General features: G+C 40.9%; 1 protein-coding gene across 1 annotated transcript in view; it reads left to right on the top strand.

The window, feature by feature from the left end:
- The window catches only part of LOC124119327, a 59,416-nt gene that overhangs the window by 28,031 nt on the left and 12,439 nt on the right, over positions 1-18,946 (top strand). Inside the window, exons 3-6 of the mRNA XM_048383241.1 lie at positions 3,474-3,633; positions 13,535-13,644; positions 14,960-15,086; positions 15,649-15,795. Of these exons, the coding sequence (XP_048239198.1) occupies positions 3,619-3,633; positions 13,535-13,644; positions 14,960-15,086; positions 15,649-15,795 (399 nt within the window). The 5' untranslated portion in view covers positions 3,474-3,618. The remainder of the gene's footprint in view (positions 1-3,473; positions 3,634-13,534; positions 13,645-14,959; positions 15,087-15,648; positions 15,796-18,946) is intronic.

Genomic DNA, 18,946 nt, shown 5'->3' with positions numbered 1-18,946 from the left:
AATGGGATCGAGACTGATAATTCAGTTGACCTTATATAATTGTATGACTGCAGGCAACGGGGGTGACTTCAATATTCCCTTTATGTCAAACAATATTCCAGCAGCCCCAGCCTTTAGTGTCTACAGTCTCGTTTCAATCGAGCATTTCAAAGAACGTCATACGTTTCTTGCTCAAATGTTGTTTGATCACGGTTACAACATTCAGTTGTTTTTAGGGGGAACTTGTGGGGAACATTTCCAAATGTTACACATAAATGGCAAAACTTATGTCCGATGCAATTTCCATAAATCTTCCCGTGTTTTCCGGGGGGGGGGGACAAAGACCGGTGGGAGAGGGTACCTTCTCTCGAACACCTGGCATCATCACAAAGTTGACAGTGATTCATAAACACATGCTAATGATATAGTCGAAATCATACAATCGACTCTGCTTTTGGCAGAGATTTCCTGTGACCATGAAATTGTTTTTTTTGCCTTTCTTACCTTTCTGATTGACATTCATTGTGCAGAGATGCAGCTTTTTTTAATCGTTACATGTTATCGTGATTTGACACCTCTGATTGAACAGAATATAGTGTGCCACCAACATCAGATTTACGCTGCTACGCTCGGTTGTCTCACTGGATTAAAAGGGGTCGCCGTGCGCTCAGAACGTTTGCAATCACATCACAGACACTGTTTATCTGTCAAATACGTCAATTGTATTCCGTTTACAGGTCTAATGTTATAACAGCTTTCATGTCGTCTCCTCTCTGACCGCTAGACGCTGTGGACGATAACTATGTAACTTGTCCTGTTCTTTGACAATGACCTGTAAAGATCGTACGTCAACAATTCAGGTCGCTTTTAGGGGGTCACGCTTTGTTTTATATTTACGTTTTATGGAAAAGCTTGCTACTTTGTAGTGTTTTTGTATTTTCGACGGCGTTCTAGATACATTGTATCAGGCAGACATATGATTTGACTGTAAAGACGATCGGAAATTATATGTGCGACGGAAATGTCTGAATGCAAAGTTTGGGCTGGTGAAAATGTAAGATAAGTAAGATAAGTAGAAGGATAACTGGACATTAATAGCAGGAGGTGTATTCATCGTCAGCATTTAGCAATCAAAGTAAGTTGCATTTCTAGGACAGTGGTGGTCTAGTCGTCTAAAGCGCCGAATTCGTTGTAGGTTCGTTTTGGCGCGACAAAAAGTTTTGACATGGATTCAAATTCCAGATTCGTTCTCATGGTTCAAACAATACATTATTGCCGTCATTAACTGTAACAGAAGTTACTTTAATAAGCGTTGGTCAAGCTGTCATGTTTTATTTCTTTGAATATATTGTCATGCAAAACCGTGCAAATGTTCTTGAAAAATAAGCAAATTATATTTTTTTATTGTTTCATCTAAATGGACAATGCCTATTTGAAGACATGTCACACTGAACACCTGATATCATGACTATTTGATAGTCATTCGTAAATACGTGTTCATGACCCGTACAATTGGCTCTGTTTTCAGCAGAAAGTTCTGATGATTATGGAAAAGGTTTTGTCGCTTTTATTGTACAAAGATGACCTCGAAATTCTCTATGGTGTCCCGGTCTTCGAGCGGGGTCTCCTTGTTGACTACTGTTATGTATATGTACCTCACTATTTCATGCTTTTCTTAATAACAGTACTCCTTGTATGTTCTTGTTGAGACCAGATGTTTCAAAGTATATTGATTACCTCCACGATTTTAATCGTAGAATATGTCTTGTTTTAATGTTCGGCTAATTGTGTCAGCCATGGCCAACACCTGAGGGGATGGTGTAAATCCTGCTGGGGTCCATGCAGATAGCAAAAGTACTGTAAGTCCCCATGGCCCCTAGTGTGGTGCTGGCGATCCATAGCCTTTTTAAATTGTATCGTTACATATAATGAAATCTTTTTATTGTTGTATACTAGTTTCAAATAATAATCTGTGATATCCTAGTTATTTTACTGTCCTTCGTTGACAGACTTTTATTGTTTAAACGTATATATTATGTATAGCTTTTGTTAGTCACGATATGGCTGAAATATAATCTGACAATAAATCTTAGCTCACCCACTCACTCATATACTTGTTTACACAATTACTATTGCATTGTAAATGTATAACATCGTTGTCTTTTTTCATCTATCTATCTTTATATATATCTATCTATCTACCTATCTATCTATCTATCTATCTACAGTAAACTACGGTTATAACGAACTCAAAGGGACTACTATTTTTAGTAATGCCTATCAAACAAGTTACTATTTTTAGTTTGTTATATCCGTCAGTTCGTTATAAGCGTGTTCGTTATAACCGTAGTTTACTGTATCTATCCATCCATCCATCCATTCATCCATCCATCCATCCATCCATCCAAACTCACCTCCTCACTTTGTATATTCTATGTGAGAAACTGGCCAAAGAGTGTGGGTTCCATTTGGCATTTATCACAGAACAATATTAACCTGTAAGATACCCTCTGTAGGTCTTTCGCTATGTTACACTAGCAAACAGTCGAAAGATTAGATATTTTAACGTATTTGCACTTTGTTTCTCTTTATAATCAATGAAACCATATTTGCTTTAAATATTTCTTCTACGTTTACAAATTGAAATGAACGGTTGATATAGTTTTTCTGCTCTATTTGTTTGCTTTTGAAATATTTTTCCTTAATTTGTTCTGCAATTAGAAACACTGTCGATCACGGAATGTTTTTTCAGTAAATGTTGAAAATCTGTGCGAGTCGCTGGTGATACACTGTAAGGCTAGCGGTGGGCTCCGACTGGGGCTTGTTTTGACACACACTGTGTACATAACGTGGTGGTCACGATGCTAGCGATGTGTATCTCCAAACTCCCGCGCTCCCTGTGTTCTCGTCACCGAGTTATCGCTCCCGGAGCCTCACTGTTGCCATTGTCGCTGTTGACGTAGCTGTGTCGGAGAGAATATAACCAATCAACGTCACAATACTTGTTGACGTTTTCACTTTGTCACCGACTCTGCCCAATCAATGTTAGCTTAGATGTAAGCCCCGGGACTTGCATCACGACGTCAACCAATGAGAGACGGCGTTACCTGGGATCACGTCAGTGCCATGGTAACGTGTCGATGTAAACTTCCCTATGCCACCTGAGTGTTCAACGAGGCGAAGTGGACCCGTCGTAGTAAGAACGAAATAAACAGAGTTTTACCGACTTTACACAAACAAACAACCCGCCCTTTTGTTTTTGGGCTGGGCTAATGGTAAACGTCATGAAACACGGGATGCTGATTGGCCAGCCGTCTCCCAGCGTGAAAACGCGTAATGGGGAGCTTTACCTCAAAACGTGAAATTTAAATACCGTGATTGGTCTGCTGACGATAACTGGCCATCGTTGTCGACCGTTCCACCTTTATTTACTTCTAATGAACCGCCGGCATTCGCTGATGTTTTAAAACTTTGCATTCGTTTTCTCACCACAGAAACCAAAGAATCAAGTGGCCAGTCACATCGGCATCAAGTGTCCTTATGTACCAAACCAGAGGAGAGGTTGCAAAGGGCAATAATTCTAACACTTGGAGGATAATTGGAGGAGACTGCATACAGCAGTAACGGAATCGTGCCATAATGAGACTCGGTCAGGTAGGGCCTATATTAAACTTAATCAGTTTAGTTACAAATATGTACCATGTTTTAGTTTTCGTATTTGTCTAGTTGGCTTTGCTCCCAAATTGGAAGTGCATTACATATATATATGTATCTTATATTCGTTTGTGCTGTAAACATTTATTTAACAAGAACTAGAAGACATCTATGCACTTATTTACCTAGATGACAATTTTAAAAGTTCTAAATTATTTTCTCCCAAACTTTAAATCAATGATGTTTGTAAGTGGAAACAGTGTTCTTAGTTGTGTTTTCTTATGTTATTTTCCGTTTGGTCTATTAAACTCAAAGCAATATTTCGTGTCACTTCAGTTACATCTTTAAATATTTAAAGTCAAAGTGTATCGATACTGAATTTAACAATACGATGCATACAGTCATCAGGATAATGCCCTTTTAACACGGGATCAACAATGAACATTAATGGTGTATTTTCATGTAAAAGTTTACGCCATCAGTATCTTGGGATATATTTCTGTTTTTAAATTTCAAAATTTAATTTATTTAACTTTTGTCAAAGGAATATATTCTGTCAGAATGTATCGATACTGATTGAAAACGGTGATAAGGTTAAGTGTATTCCGTCACTGGGTTGAAAGAAGATTAATCTATGTATCACTAATGTACCTGTATCAGTCTAATGCAATTTATGGGCAGGTAGGGTTGGCATACTGGTTGAAGCGTTCGTTCGTCACAGACATAGGATCGACTCCATTCGACATTGGTACATTTGAGAAATGTATCGCGTTGCCATTGCCACATCGCATCATGAACACTTACAATGTAGAAGTTTCAGGTAAAATCGAAATATAAGGGTATACCAATAACGATTTGGTGGAAATACGTTCATGACATTTGATAGTTATTACCAATAACGTGTTAATCGAACAATACATAGATTCATGTAGGTTGCTGGTGATACTACAACCTGTAACAGGAGTGACACACATGAAACGCGATGTGTTGCTCAGAGATGTAAATGTGGAATCCAGTTTAAGATGGGGAGCAAAATGTACACTTTCACTCACTCCTGTATCAGGCCTTTGTTTGCAATATACAGTTAACATGGAAATAGCCAAAGCTATGTATTCACTATGTGTCTAAAATATGGTCTGAGATTAGTTTCACGGTCAAGTTTTCATCACGTTTATCATTTGAACCACTGAGTCTGCCCGGGGAGCGTAAGGTCTGGGGTTCGATCTCCGGCCGCGTCATACCAAAAGACATAGAAAAATGGTGCTTATTGCTACCCTGTCTTGTGCTCGGCTTTAAGGGGCTGACCAAGGACTGGTCGGCTCGGAGTCAGTATAATGTATCTGAGCGGGTATTCATGTTAAATTGCGGCGAAACCGGCATTAGTCCCTGCAATTACAAGCACACAGACGCGTGCATGCACGTTTCGTTTCATCTACGATGTTACGTCAAACCCATTTTACTTCACCTAGTCCACTGGAGCAGACACCTGATGCAGTACACACGTGCACCCGAGGAAGCGTTAATCATCTTCTTCACGTGTACTGATCTTTGCCATTGTCACAGTAGGAGCTGAGACCCCTAACGCAAACCATAAGCACATGGAAAATACGTTCATGATATGTGTGGGGCGTCGGGTAGCCTAGTGGTTAAAGCGTTCGCTCGTCACGCCGAAGACCCGGGTTCGATTCCCGACATGGGTACAATGTGTGAAGCCCATTTCTGGTGTCCCCCGCCGTGATATTGCTGGAATATTGCTAAAAGCGGCGTAAAACCATACTCTCTCACTCATGATATGTGTACCTTCTATAAATTAGTTTATTAAGTTGTGTCATACACATGCTTATACGTTATCCACAAATTCACAGATCTATGTATGTTTGGAAAAACGAAAGAGTCCTTGTTTCATCACACTTGTTTTGTTTATAAAATGTCAGTCAGAATACCCTACAGGGTGGTTTTTGCGAGGTGTCGGAGAATCCATAATCTTCTTTGTTGGCTATTTCTGCCGCCTCTATCAACACTTGTCTGGGCAAAGTTGTTTGAACATACACTCACCATCCATTCAATATTTGCCTAACGTCTTGCCGCCATCAAGGGCCAAGAAGACATTTTTAACATACAAGCAATATGCATGTTCATGACAATACGGCAACGTTCAACAAGCTAAATGAGACCAGGGTTTTCGTCTTTGGAAAAAGAAATACATTGAGAGAGAGAGAGAGAGAGAGAGAGAGAGAGAGAGAGAGAGAGAGAGAGAGAGAGAGAGAGAGACTACGACTACATATAGCAGCCATAAATAGCAAAGTGGAGCTCCTGTACATGCTTATCTTTTGCACGAACACCTGGGTTCATCACTGTGATCCATTTATGCGGTTTTATCCTCTTTGACGTTTTATATTTTATCTTTGTTATATTCTGCAGCATTTTCAATACTATTTTCCACCAAGGTAATATGTTTTATATCCATCATTTAATTTTGGAATAAATAATTAATAGTATATTAGACATGTAATTAAAAATGTCAGTAGTTTAGCGTTATTATAATCGCACCATAGTTATAGTCATGGGGAAGGATTTACAATCACCAGGATGTATAATTGTTTTGTTGTATCCAATTATACGCTTTTTTGTTTTGTAGAAAGCTGGCGCTTTCATGGGTAAAACAGAGTAATAGATTTACACTTAACCCACTCGACTATGGCTGGTGATGATGTGAAGTGTACAGTGTCCTGGCAAGTTACGTTCTGGCTGGTAGTGATTTTAGAGCAACGTTCTGGCTGGTAGTGATTTTAAAGTGTACATGGTTCTGGCTAGTAGCGATTTTAGAGCAACGTTCTGGCTGGTAGTGATTTAAAAGTGTACATGGTCCTGGCTTGTAGCGATTTTAGAGCAACATTCTGGCTGGTAGCGATTTTAAAGTGTACATGGATCTGGCTAGTAGCGATATTAGAGCAACGTTCTGGCTGGTAGTGATTTAAAAGTGTACATGGTCCTGGCTAGTAGCGATTTTAGAGCAACGGTTCTGGCTGGTAGCTATTTTAAAGTGTACATGGTTCTGGCTAGTAGCGATTTTAAAGTGTACATGGTCCTGGCTAGTAGCGATTTTAGAGCAACGTTCTGGCTGGTAGCATTTTTAAGTGTACATGGTTCTGGCTAGTAGCGATGTGAGAGCAACGTTCTGGCTAGTAGCGATTTTAGAGCAACGTTCTGGCTGGTAGCGATTTTAAAGTGTACATGGTCCTGGCTAGTAGCGATGTGAGAGCAACGTTCTGGCTGGTAGTGATTTTAGAGCAACGTTCTGGCTGGTAGCGATTTTAAAGTGAACATGATTCTGGCTAGTAGCGATTTTAAAGTGTACATGGTCCTGGCTAGTAGCGATTTTAAAGTGTACATGGTCCTGGCTAGTAGCGAATTTAGAGCAACGTTCTGGCTAGTAGCGATTTTAAAGTGTACATGCTTCTGACTAGTAGCGGGGCGGTCGGGTAGCCTAGTGGTTAAAGCGTTCGCTCGTCACGCCGAAGACCCGGGTTCGATTCCCGACATGGGTACAATGTGTGAAGCCCATTTCTGGTGTCCCCCGCCGTGATATTGCTGGAATATTGCTAAAAGCGGCGTAAAGCCATACTCACTCACTCTGACTAGTAGCGATTTTAGAGCAACGTTCTGGCTGGTAGTGATTTTAAAGTGTACATGGTTCTGGCTGGTATCGATTTTAAAGTGTACATGGTCCTGGCTAGTAGTGATTCTAAAGTGTGCATGGTTTTGGCTAGTAGCGATTTTAGAGCAACGTTCTGGCTGGTAGCGATTTTAAAGTGTACATAGTTCTGGCAAGTAGCGATTTTAGAGCAACGTTGTAGCTATTAGCGATTTTAAAGTGTACATGAATCTGGCTATTAGCGATTTTAGAGCAACGTTGTGGCTTTGAGCGATTTTAAAGTGTACATGGTTCTGGCTAGTAGCGATTTTAAAGTGTACATGGTTCTGGCTAGTAGAGATTTTAGGGCAACGTTCCGCCTAGTAGTGATTTTAAAGTGTACAGTCATGGTTCTGGCTAGTAGCGATTTTAGAGCAACGTTCTGGCTGGTAGAGATTTTAAAGTGTTCATGATTCTGGCTGGTAGCGATTTTATTGTGTGAACGGTTGTGGCTAGTAGAGATTTTAGGGCAACGTTCTGGTTAGTAGTGATTTTAAAGTGTGCATGGTTTTCTGGCTAGTAGAGATTTTAGAGCAACGTTTTGGCTGGTAGCGATTTTAAAGTGTACATGATTCTGGCTGGTAGTGATTTTAAAGTGTGAACGGTTGTGGCTGGTAGAGATTTTAGAGCAACGTTCTGGCTGGTAGCGATTTTAAAGTGTACATGATTCTGGCTGGTAGTGATTTTAAAGTGTGAACGGTTGTGGCTGGTAGAGATTTTAGAGCAACGTTTTGGCTGGTAGCGATTTTAAAGTGTACATGATTCTGGCTGGTAGTGATTTTAAAGTGTGAACAGTGGTGGCTAGTAGCGATTTTAGACCAACGTTAGTTGGTAGCGATTTTAAAGTGTACATGGTTCTGGCTGGTAGTGATTTTAAAGTGTGAACGGTTGTGGCTGGTAGAGATTTTAGAGCAACGTTCTGGCTGGTAGCGATTTTAAAGTGTACATGATTCTGGCTGGTAGCGATTTTAAAGTGTGCATGGATCTGGTTAGTAGCGATTTTAGAGCAACGTTGTGGCTTTTTGCGATTTGAAAGTGTACATGGTTCTAGCTAGTAGCGATTTAAGAGCAACGTTGTGGCTTTTTGCGATTTTAAAGTGTACATGATTCTGGCTTGTAGCGATTTTAAAGTGTACATGGCTCTGGCTAGAACAATGTCTCAGTTGTCTTAAACATAATGTAACAATGTTCCAGTGTAGTCTTAAACATCATGTAACAATGTTCCAGTAGTCCTAAACATAATGTAACAATGTTCCAGTAGTCCTAAACAAAATGTAACAATGTTCCAGTAGTCTTAATGATATCCCATAGAATAAACCAGTATCGTAAATGATGATTCGCCAAACATTTGCTACAATACTGTCTTTATTCCAAGCATCACTGTTAATTTACTAATGAAACATTTACCTTAACAAGCGGGGTCGTTAGAGTACACATTCCAATCAGACGAGTAACAAATTCAATTTGAAAAGAATGATGAGGTGTTGATATTGCCAGCTGCTTCAATCTGTATGTCTACAGGTTTTTAACATTTACCGGGGTTCACATTTTGGCCCGAACTTCAACTCCTGTGGCCGTCTTCTAATGTTGAAATCAAAGCTTTAATACCCAGGACGCCCTTGGTGAAGCGAGTCGTGACATTTCACCAGCAGTGATCGTCCTTTTTGTGAGCGACTTGCACAACAAAACAGTCACCGGCCTAACACTTCCCCTGTAAGATATAGACTAATACCATCACATCACGTGACCCTGGACTAAACACCATCGATGATACAGGTGCCATAACACCTCTCCTGGGCTTAAACTGTCAGGATTCCCATTGACATTGGTTCTACAGGCCGAGAACTCTTACCCAACTGTGGAGTTCCTCATTGACTTAGGTGCTGTAAGATAGCTCTAAGGACAAATAGTCAGCATGGTCTCTGCCAATAGTTACGTTGTGTAAAGAGGAGAATTTGTTTATTTGTTCTGGGACGAAAAGGGACGTGAAAAAGGCTTCTGTTCTTGAAGACAAAAGCGTCCTTATTTGTGGCATTCTGTTAAGAATAGTAATGTGTGATATGGGCTGTAATGAATACAATGTACAAGAGTTCCTAGGAGATTTGAAGCTGCCAAGCTGATAAAAGGCATATATCCCTTAAATAGTGAATAAGCATTTAAAAGAAATAAACCATTATAACAACTGATTCAAATACTGATAGTCAATGGTGTGTTTACTGATGTGTCAACAGAAGGAGTAAACACAAGATTCGAACCTTTCAAAATGAAACAATCGTGGTTCGCGAGCACCTGGTATCATCACTATTTGATATGCTCATGAAACTGCGGAATCGTACATGGTTTCTCACCAACATGGAAATATGTTGTGTAGCTTTTATTCCAATAAAAAAATTAAAGCTTTTCCCTATATCTTCTGCTGTAGATAGTTGTGGTATGAATTATAAAACGTCAATACAAGAGAAAAGAGAAACCAGTCTTGATTATCCGCTGAAACAGATGTTATTCGGCGTAAAGAGCAAAATGGATGTGATGTGATATAAATGGAACACAGAAAACAACAAAGTTTCAGTTTGTTTCTCTGAGTATATATATATATATATATATATATATATATATATATTGTATATAAAATACAAAAGTCCAAAAATGAGCTGTATAATTTACTCAACCGGTTTCACGCATGTGAATTTCAAGAGTACAGTTATACCGTTACGCTGTTTTGACGTCACAGTGCACTCTAATATAGTATGACGTCATAGTGCAATCTAACTTTGTGTCGTCACAATAAGGAGTAAGACGATAGGGCAGGCGTACGACATACAGAAATAAGTATTGTAGTGATTTTAAAGTGTACATGGTTTTGGCTAGTAGCGATTTTTATATTTTTATACATATAAACGAGGTATATGCGGCGTGAAACCGGCGTGAAACCGCCTCACTCACTAACTGTTTGATTGGCATTCTAGCTATAGAAGTTGCAGAGTGAATAACCAAACGTACAACGTTATGGATAATGACGTTATTGCAATAAATGATCATCTATAAAGCTGTACGTTTTGTTTGCGACTTGCTCATCTCATGTATTGGTAGAGGCGCCCAAATTACAGGATGAAATTGAAGGATTACAATCAGTTAATGGAGATGCCGAAATTACAGGATGAGATTAAAGGATTACAGTCAGTTAATGGAGATGTCCAAATTACAGGATGAGATTGAAGGATTACAGTCAGTTAATGGAGATGCCCAAATTACAGGATGAGATTGAAGGATTACAGTCAGTTAATGGAGATGCCCAAATTACAGGATAAGATTGAAGGATTACAGTATGTTAATGGAGATGCCCGATAATATAATTCCTGTCTTCTTACGGTACAGGTATTCATACAAGTTGGACATGGTTGAGTGCTTTGAAAAGGTCGGGATATTATTCATTCATCCCAGACAGAGATTGGTTTAGATGAAAATCTGTGACCTATACGGTACTGTTTTCTTCTAAACCCAAATTTATGGACTTTTACATTTTTTCCATTAAAGAAATAATATGCCTCACTATTTTACACATATCACTAATTGTCGTTGACATAACATCCTCGTTAGAAGAAAGTAAGGATGTTGAAAATTACAGTTTTATTCAAAATACGAGGAAAAACACTACAGTCGCCATGGGTCAATTAATCGACTTATGTGCCTGAGAAATGTATGCTTGACCTATATATGTATGATATAAAGACTACGATACAGAGATTAACTGGACATGGCAGTATATAATTGTTCCCTGCATATTTGAAACAAGGGGCAATTGTAAGTTTTAACTTAATCACTGACTCACTCCACGTCAACGACATATGCCTATGGAGTCTCCCTGAATGGGAACCTCAACCTTTTGTCGACGTGAAATGCGTCATCCTATCAACAAGCAGCACATCTCTGACGGCTCAGCTCCATTGAGAACGAACATTATCCGCTGATCCAGTCAGCGGGTCCATGGTAATCCTTGACAAACTCATATAAATTAGTTAGACACTTCCTCCAGTGTGGGCGATACAAAAGAGTGCTGGACGCGTTATACATGCAAGTTGACATATAGGAGGGGTGCCGGAAGTACAAAGTGAGTGAGTGAGTGAGTGAGTGAGTGATAGAGTGAGTGAGTGAGTGAGTATGATTTTACGTCGCTTGCAGCAATATTTCAGCAAAATAACGGTGACTTGATCGATGCACGTCATCAGATCCCAATTGCTAGGATGGAAGCTCATGATGTCAATCACTGGTGACCTTTCCCAGACTCGATTATTTACAGACCGCCGTCATAAAGCTGGAATAAGGCTGAGTGCGGCGTTAAACAACACAGACAGACACCCTCTTAATGGAGTGTCAAGTTATCAATCACACCAAATTTGCCCGGAAGGTCTTGGAACATATATTGTCTTGAAGATGTGTCATGTAAATCAGTTAGGTAATTGGCTCACGGGAAAGCAAGTGGGTAGGACGTGTTGAGGCGATAGACAGTGCAAATATACATTGTGGTCTCGCTCTGCGGTTAACCCTTGCACAGTGACACACATACGTTGTGGTGGGTGGGGGCATGTATAAACGGAAGTTCTACAGCGTCAGACAGTGTTAACACCTGCAATTTAACCTTTATATTCAGCACGCGCCCTACAAGTATATGCGGATGTAGACGACACGTCCAATCACGTCCTAAGTGCAATGGTCGGCGTCCTTACGCCAGTTTAAAGTGTGTTCTTGTTCCTGCTTAAATGTTGTATTGCTTAAAAAACTGAGATGGAAGATATTATTCATTCTACATGCGAAACAAGAGTTACATCTCACTTTCTTACCACCGCTATTATGAAATAATAGGTGGGGTGAGGTGAGGTGAGGTGAGGTGAGGTGAGGTGAGGTGAGGTGAGGTGAGGTGAGGTGAAATGGAGTATGACATCGCGTCCAAGATTATTGCACTTATATAGCGACGTGCATGTACATGTGTGTGTGTGGCTGATTTGTACTAGTCTGGACGGATGCCGATTTATAGTGCTAGCTCGCTGAGATACCATGCCGCAGCTTAACATGAATACCACACTCAGACACAGTTTACTGACTCCGAGCCGACCAGTCCTTGTTTTAGCCCTTAATGCCGAGCCCCAGACAAGGTAACAAGTACCCTCTTTTAACGTCTTTTTGAATGACGCGGCCGGGGATCGAACCAGGGGTTTCTTCCGCCTGTGGCAACATAAGTGGGTGAGTGAGTGAGTTAAAATTTAACGTCGCATCGGCATTATCTCAGCCATATAGCGACGAGACCAAGTTAATATAGTAACAATTTAGTCATTAATGCAAAGTTTTGTTTAAAAACAAGTTGCAGAACATATTTGCGTAGCAACATAAAGCCATATGACGGCGGACGGACAACCAGAAACGGCTCCGCTCATTGGTCCCGTGTAAGGAGTCGGAACTGGATCTACCTGGCTACCCTATCGGCGATTCACAAATACAGCGTAAGATGTATTTAATAAGAAAAACAAATTTATATGTTAAACGTCAACGCCAGAGAAGAACCAGTCTCGATTCCATTTGGCGTAATGGGCAAAATAGCGGTGACAATTATATAAATGGATCACTGAAAATCAGTGATGATGGCAGGTATTCGCGAAAAGGATAAGCATCTCCTGCCCTACCGGTAGCTCCTGCCAAGAATTGCGTTATTTGATTAAAAGACACAATTATGAATTTCACGCGTTTGTTGTGGCGTTTGTTATGCGACTCTGCTTTTTGCAGATATTTTTGATGAACAAGTGTGGCAGTTACAGGTTTTGTTTAACTGTCAACTAACCAGTAATATACCAGTAGAAAGGGTTTTATAGTATATATTTACAGATCTATATGATTCACCCCTTGAGACCAAGAGCGTTAGTAGTGACATCTGCAAGGACAACGGTTGCTTGGTATAACATTAGGAAGAGCAAGTTAGATGAAGAAGGTTCTATTTAGTGTCTCTGAAATAGAGTGAGTGATTTATCAATATTACAGTTACATGTACATGACACGGGAGACACAATCGATGAGATTCACACATTGTGTCCATATGGGGAATCAAACCGGGGTCTTCGCGAGACGGGAGGACGCTTTAACCATTGGACTACAGCTCTGATGTTAATACACATGGCACTTTATGATAATGTTTGTGAAATGGAATTGGTCTATTTTCAGGTGTTGTTGGCATGCGCGTTGTGTTTGGTGGGCGTGGCCTTCTTCACTTCCCTAAAGACCTCCTTCCTCTATCTCCTGGCGCTGAAACAACAGTCAAATGGCAAGCAGTGGTAGGTCTGATTTTCAATAGTCAAATATATAACAATATTCCATCTATACGACAGCCGCCTGTAACTAATCCTGTCTGGATAAGAAAAACAGTGGTTACAATTATGAGCTGTTTGCACGATCACGCGCAATGAACAATGTCATGGAGTCTCAACATCCGATTCATTAAGTCGCCTCTTAATCGGCATTGGCTAGTAGGAACGGACTCCAGTGAGGAGTCTAGGGAACGTTGCGGAAGCGTGTATCTACACGTTGAGTCCAGGACTGTGGGAATCTGTATGCCTATGGTAATCGTGATCCTGCGGAATGTTTGGTTGTTGTTTTGAGCCATAATTAGCAATATTCCAGCTATATCATGGCTGTCTGTATAAACGAGACAGGCAAATCCGTGCTTGATATTATGAGTGAATTCATGCGCCGTCGGATTGATTCCAATCAGTCATCGTCGGCCACCGAGCTATGCTTGCTAATGAGATCGGGTGGTCAGGCTCGTTGACTTGGTTGATATGTCATCGTTTCCAAATTGCGAGGATTGATGCTCATGATGACAATCTCTGGGTTGTCTGGTCCTGACTCGATTATATATTGACCGCCGTCATATAGCTGGAATATTACTGAGTGTGGCGTTAATCAAGAAACAAAACAAAACACAACAAAAAAGTTGTGAAAATAAATCTACACTATAATCATAATTAGTTATAAACTGCATGATTCATATCTGTTTCGCTGTCGTTTCTTGTCGCGCACCGGTATGAAGTCAAATGTTAAACGAACACATATTCAAACACCTTCATATACAAAATGTAATTTTCTGTTGTATTTGCCCTTTATCAATATTTTGGGATATTTCGACATATGCATACTGTTTAATATTGGGTCTTCATGCATGTCACATTCGTAAAGATCCGGGTCAGAATAGGTCTTCAGCAACCCATGCTTGCCCTAAAAGGCGAATATGCTTGTCGTAAGAGGCGACTAACGGGATCGGGTGGTCAGGCTCGCTGACTTGGTTGATGCATGTCGTCGCATCCTAATTGCGTTGATCGATGCTTATGATGTCAATCACTGGATTGTGTGGTCCAGACTCGATTATTTACTGACCGACGTCATATAGCTGGAATATTGCTGAGTGCGGCGTTAAACAACAAACAAAGAAAACATGCTTGTCACAGAGAACTGTAAAATTATACCACTTGAGGTAAACTATTTTTTATATATTTCTCTTGAGATTGAGTTAAAATTCAATTTCACACGACACAGATGTGATTTACAATACTCCGAGCGCAAATCTTGCACACGCATCTGCTCTGGTTTCAGGTACGCTGCGTTATTCTTTGTCCTGCTCGTCCCAGAGATTGTGACCTTTCTCCGAATCATCTGGGGCAGCTCGTTTGTGGTGAAAGGTCGACTGGCAAGATGGCCGCCGTGCAAGATCATATTTCTCGTGAGTCATTATTTTAATTGTGATTTAACGTCAATATACAGCTTGTTCCATACGCCGAGTGTTGAGCCCTAGTTGTGTTATGACATCAAATATATCACTAGGTATTTCATATCTTATATGAAACACGTGAGTGTAATATTTGCCGAGCATATTTTATTTAATTGAATTAACATAAAAATAATTAAGAGAGTTCATGGATGTCAACCTCTTTATCAAGTGAAGAAATAAGCATATACCCCGAAACGTTCTGTTCCTCATAAAGAAGTTGACAACCATCAATTCTCTTCCTTGTGTGTATGGACCCATGCTTGCCGTATATGGCGACTATGCTTGCCGTAAGAGTCGACTAACGGGATCGGATAGTCAGGCCCGCTGACTTTTTTGATGCATGTCATCGATCCCAATGGCGTGGATCGATGCTCCTGATATTAACCACAGGATTGTCTGGTCCAGCTTCGATTATTTACAGACAGCCGTCATATAGCTGGAATATTGCTGAGTGCGGCGTTGAACGACAAACAAACAAAACAAACATTCTAAACTGCCTGTCTGTTCACCCCAGGGTATATTCACGACCGTCCTGGAGTCGGCGGCCCTGGCGTTCTTCACCCTAGAGGTGTCCCCCCAGCTGCCCGGGTACCTGGTCCTCCCCTTGATGAACGTCCTCCTCTTCCTACAGGTGCTCCTGGAGCAGTGGAAGCGATCCACGGTAAGCTTCGCAGCATCTCTTTCAGATGTGGGTTAGATGAGGGTATTGATGTGAAAGCGACAAAACTCTTTCCATATTCATGAGAGAGAGAGGAGGGGGTGAGAGAGAGATGGGGGAGAGGGAGAGAGAGGGGAGAGGGAGAGAGAGAGAGAGAGGGAGAGAGAGAGAGAGAGGGAGAGAGAGAGAGAGAGAGAGAGAGAGAGAGAGAGAGAGAGAGAGAGAGATGATCGCATTAAAAGCGCCAATTCTTGATTGTACATACCATGTGCATGTGTTTATGAATCACTGTCAAATAGTGATGATACCAGGTGTTCGCGAAAATTTGAGCCTATCCTGCCCTACCGGTGGCATCCATCACAAACAAATGCAAAGGCAAATCAATTGTTCACCTAAAAACACGAGAAAATATAAGTCAAAATAGGGAATTGCATCAGACACCATTTATGTCACTGATACGTCAAATTTTGAATGTCGACCATAAAACATTTTGAAAGATTTACCGAGACCTTGAAAGTTGTAACCCTGATGAAAGAACTTTTGAGCAAGAGAAAATCTTGATAACAATCCATACCAAGTTTATTGACGAGTAAGTGTTTCCTCCAGGTGGCAATGAAGATGCTACTGATAGTGGAGACGTTAATATAGGAGTTGCTATCTATTTTAAAGAGTGAATGGGTGTGGTTTCACTCACTGAACCCATATGAGGAATCGAACCCGGGCCTTCAGCGTGACGAGGGAACGCTTAAACCACAAGGCCTTTAAGCTATGAAATGTGAATGAAATTTGTGTGGAATTGAATAACACTGTGAAAATACAGGTGTACTAAATCTACTTGGCTTCCTAATCTTTCCTGTACATAAACAGTGTGTTGACTTTTCCCTTCACCGTCTCCCTGTCATCTTTTAAATCTTTGGGAAGGCAACACCTCAGATGTAAGTTCAGATGGGTCAGGAAAAACGACGTCACCTTGGATTGCCAATTTCAAGCATGTCTTTAATTAACAAAAAGTTTGTGTTTTTTAAAAAAAATCCCTAAATTCATTAAACAACCTGGTTGCTGCCATGTGTTACCTGTGGATTACTGTTACGTGTGTGCAGGGAGTCGTGTTGTCGTATTTAGCTGCGTGGTGGACTCTCTATCGGGGGGTTGTGATGTGACTCGGCCAGACAGATACTCGCGTGAGGCGGCGAAGGTTGTGTTGCCGTGCCACCCGTCGAACTGGCTCTGTTTACTGACGTTGTGCAACAATGTTGAATTTGAGCTTGTACAGCAAGTCCCATCCATCCGGTAGTCAGACAGGCCGTGCTTCGCCCCACATACAGACGATTACAGGTGTTGAGATGCCCGGCTTCACACACTGTACCCATCAGGGGAATCGAACCCAGGCTTTCGTGACGAGCGATCGTATAAACCACTCGGCTACCCAACCGCCATGTTAACAAATACAAAACAAGATTCATACATCAGAGACCATAGTGCAATGCTGCAATTATATTTATGCAGGGATAAAATATATCTGCTTCGTTGTCTGGTGTGCGTGCGTGCGTGCGTGCGTCTGTCCAGGGGTGGTTGTCTTTGTGTGCGTGTCTCCGGGGGAGGGTGTGTGTGTCTAGTGTTTGACATGTAAAGTGGTTTAAGGCGCCGCGAATCGCTGTGCAGAGTTGCGTCCCCCAGACGTGCCAAAATCCAATGACCATGCTCGCAGGCTTCATCAAATTAATAACAATGCAGGTGCTGCAGGTATACTGTGTCTGAGTTGGGTATTCATGTTAAACTGTGGCACGGTATCTCAGTGAGCTAGTACTATAAAATCGTCACCAGTCCGGACTAGAACAAGCAGACACACGTAGCTATATAAGTGCAATAAACCCCATTTCATCTCACCTCACCTTATACGAGACGACTTAATGGACCGTGCTGTGTTGGGCGTTAAATAACAAAGCTATGGTGTGAACGACGCAGGAGTACTGCAGTAAACACCATTCCCATATCAAATAGTACAATAGTATCAAATAGTCCCCTATGCCGCACTGCATTTTCTAGTATTGCAAATAAATATGAATGTAAGAGAATAGCCAGCCTTGAGTTTCCCTATATCTTCACTTGTAGATAGTTGAGGTATGAACTATAAAACGCCAATGTAAGAGAATAACCAGTCTGGATTATCCGCCGAAACAGATTTCATATTTAGCGTAAGGGGCAAAATAGCTGTGCAAACTATATGAAAGGACAGTGATGACACCAGGTTTTCGCAAGATCGGTTCACAATGACAAAACTAAACCAATAAAGTATGGCTTGAAGCGGCGTGGTGTAAGTCAAGTATTTTGAGTGGGTGGTTCATCTGAATTAAAGAAACACTGATGCTAGCCTTAAAACAAAATATGACGCTGTATAGACTCCAACATTCTTTGGATACTTTAGTTTTTAGCAATATTCCAGCAATATCACGGCGGGGGACACCAGAAATGGTCTGTATCCATGTCGGGGATCGAATCCGGATCTTCAGCGTGACGAGCGAACGCTTTAACCACTACTTTAGTGACTCCACTGTACATATTGTACTTGCACTTATAATTATTTCAAAACAACCACCAACAAGTATTGAGACAGAAGAACCTATCTATAAATAGATAAAGTCGAATCAAGTTTCAATCCTCTTAAGCCACAATAATCAAGTAGTTTCTAAATTCATGGATACACCTCGAAGCTTAAGTTTGTCGGAACCAACAAATTTAAATTTATCTATGTCAAATTCTGAAAAAGCAGTGAAAGTCCCTGATAACTTGAACCACATCCAAACACTCTCATTCTCCTCCTCTGAAACACCAGGGTCGCTATTTTTTCTCAATAGAACGAACAACGACGAATCCTTGAAAAAATAGGATGCTCAGATCAAACTTCTTGTTTGAAGTGAGGTGATATCCTTCATGCAAATATTAGCCCATCTGCTTGCACGGTGTATACATAGCCTAGACCAGGCGTGGGAGTCAAGCCAAAGGCAACCCTGAATTACATGCTTTGCTGATAGATAAACTGTTAAAGTTAGCTTCCATGGAGAGGTGAGGGTTGCCTGATTTTTGACACTCCGTCCAGCCTTTGTAAACGGTTTGAGGACGAACTGACATAGGCAGACAATTCGGGAGAACGGCC

This window comes from Haliotis rufescens, unplaced genomic scaffold (genome assembly GCF_023055435.1).
Source record: "Haliotis rufescens isolate VD_foot unplaced genomic scaffold, xgHalRufe1.0.p SCAF_46, whole genome shotgun sequence".
In the NCBI taxonomy this organism is placed as follows: Eukaryota; Metazoa; Mollusca; class Gastropoda; order Lepetellida; family Haliotidae; genus Haliotis; species Haliotis rufescens.
The sequence above is the reverse complement of the archived record's forward strand: the minus strand, read 5'-3'. Positions and strand labels throughout refer to the sequence as shown.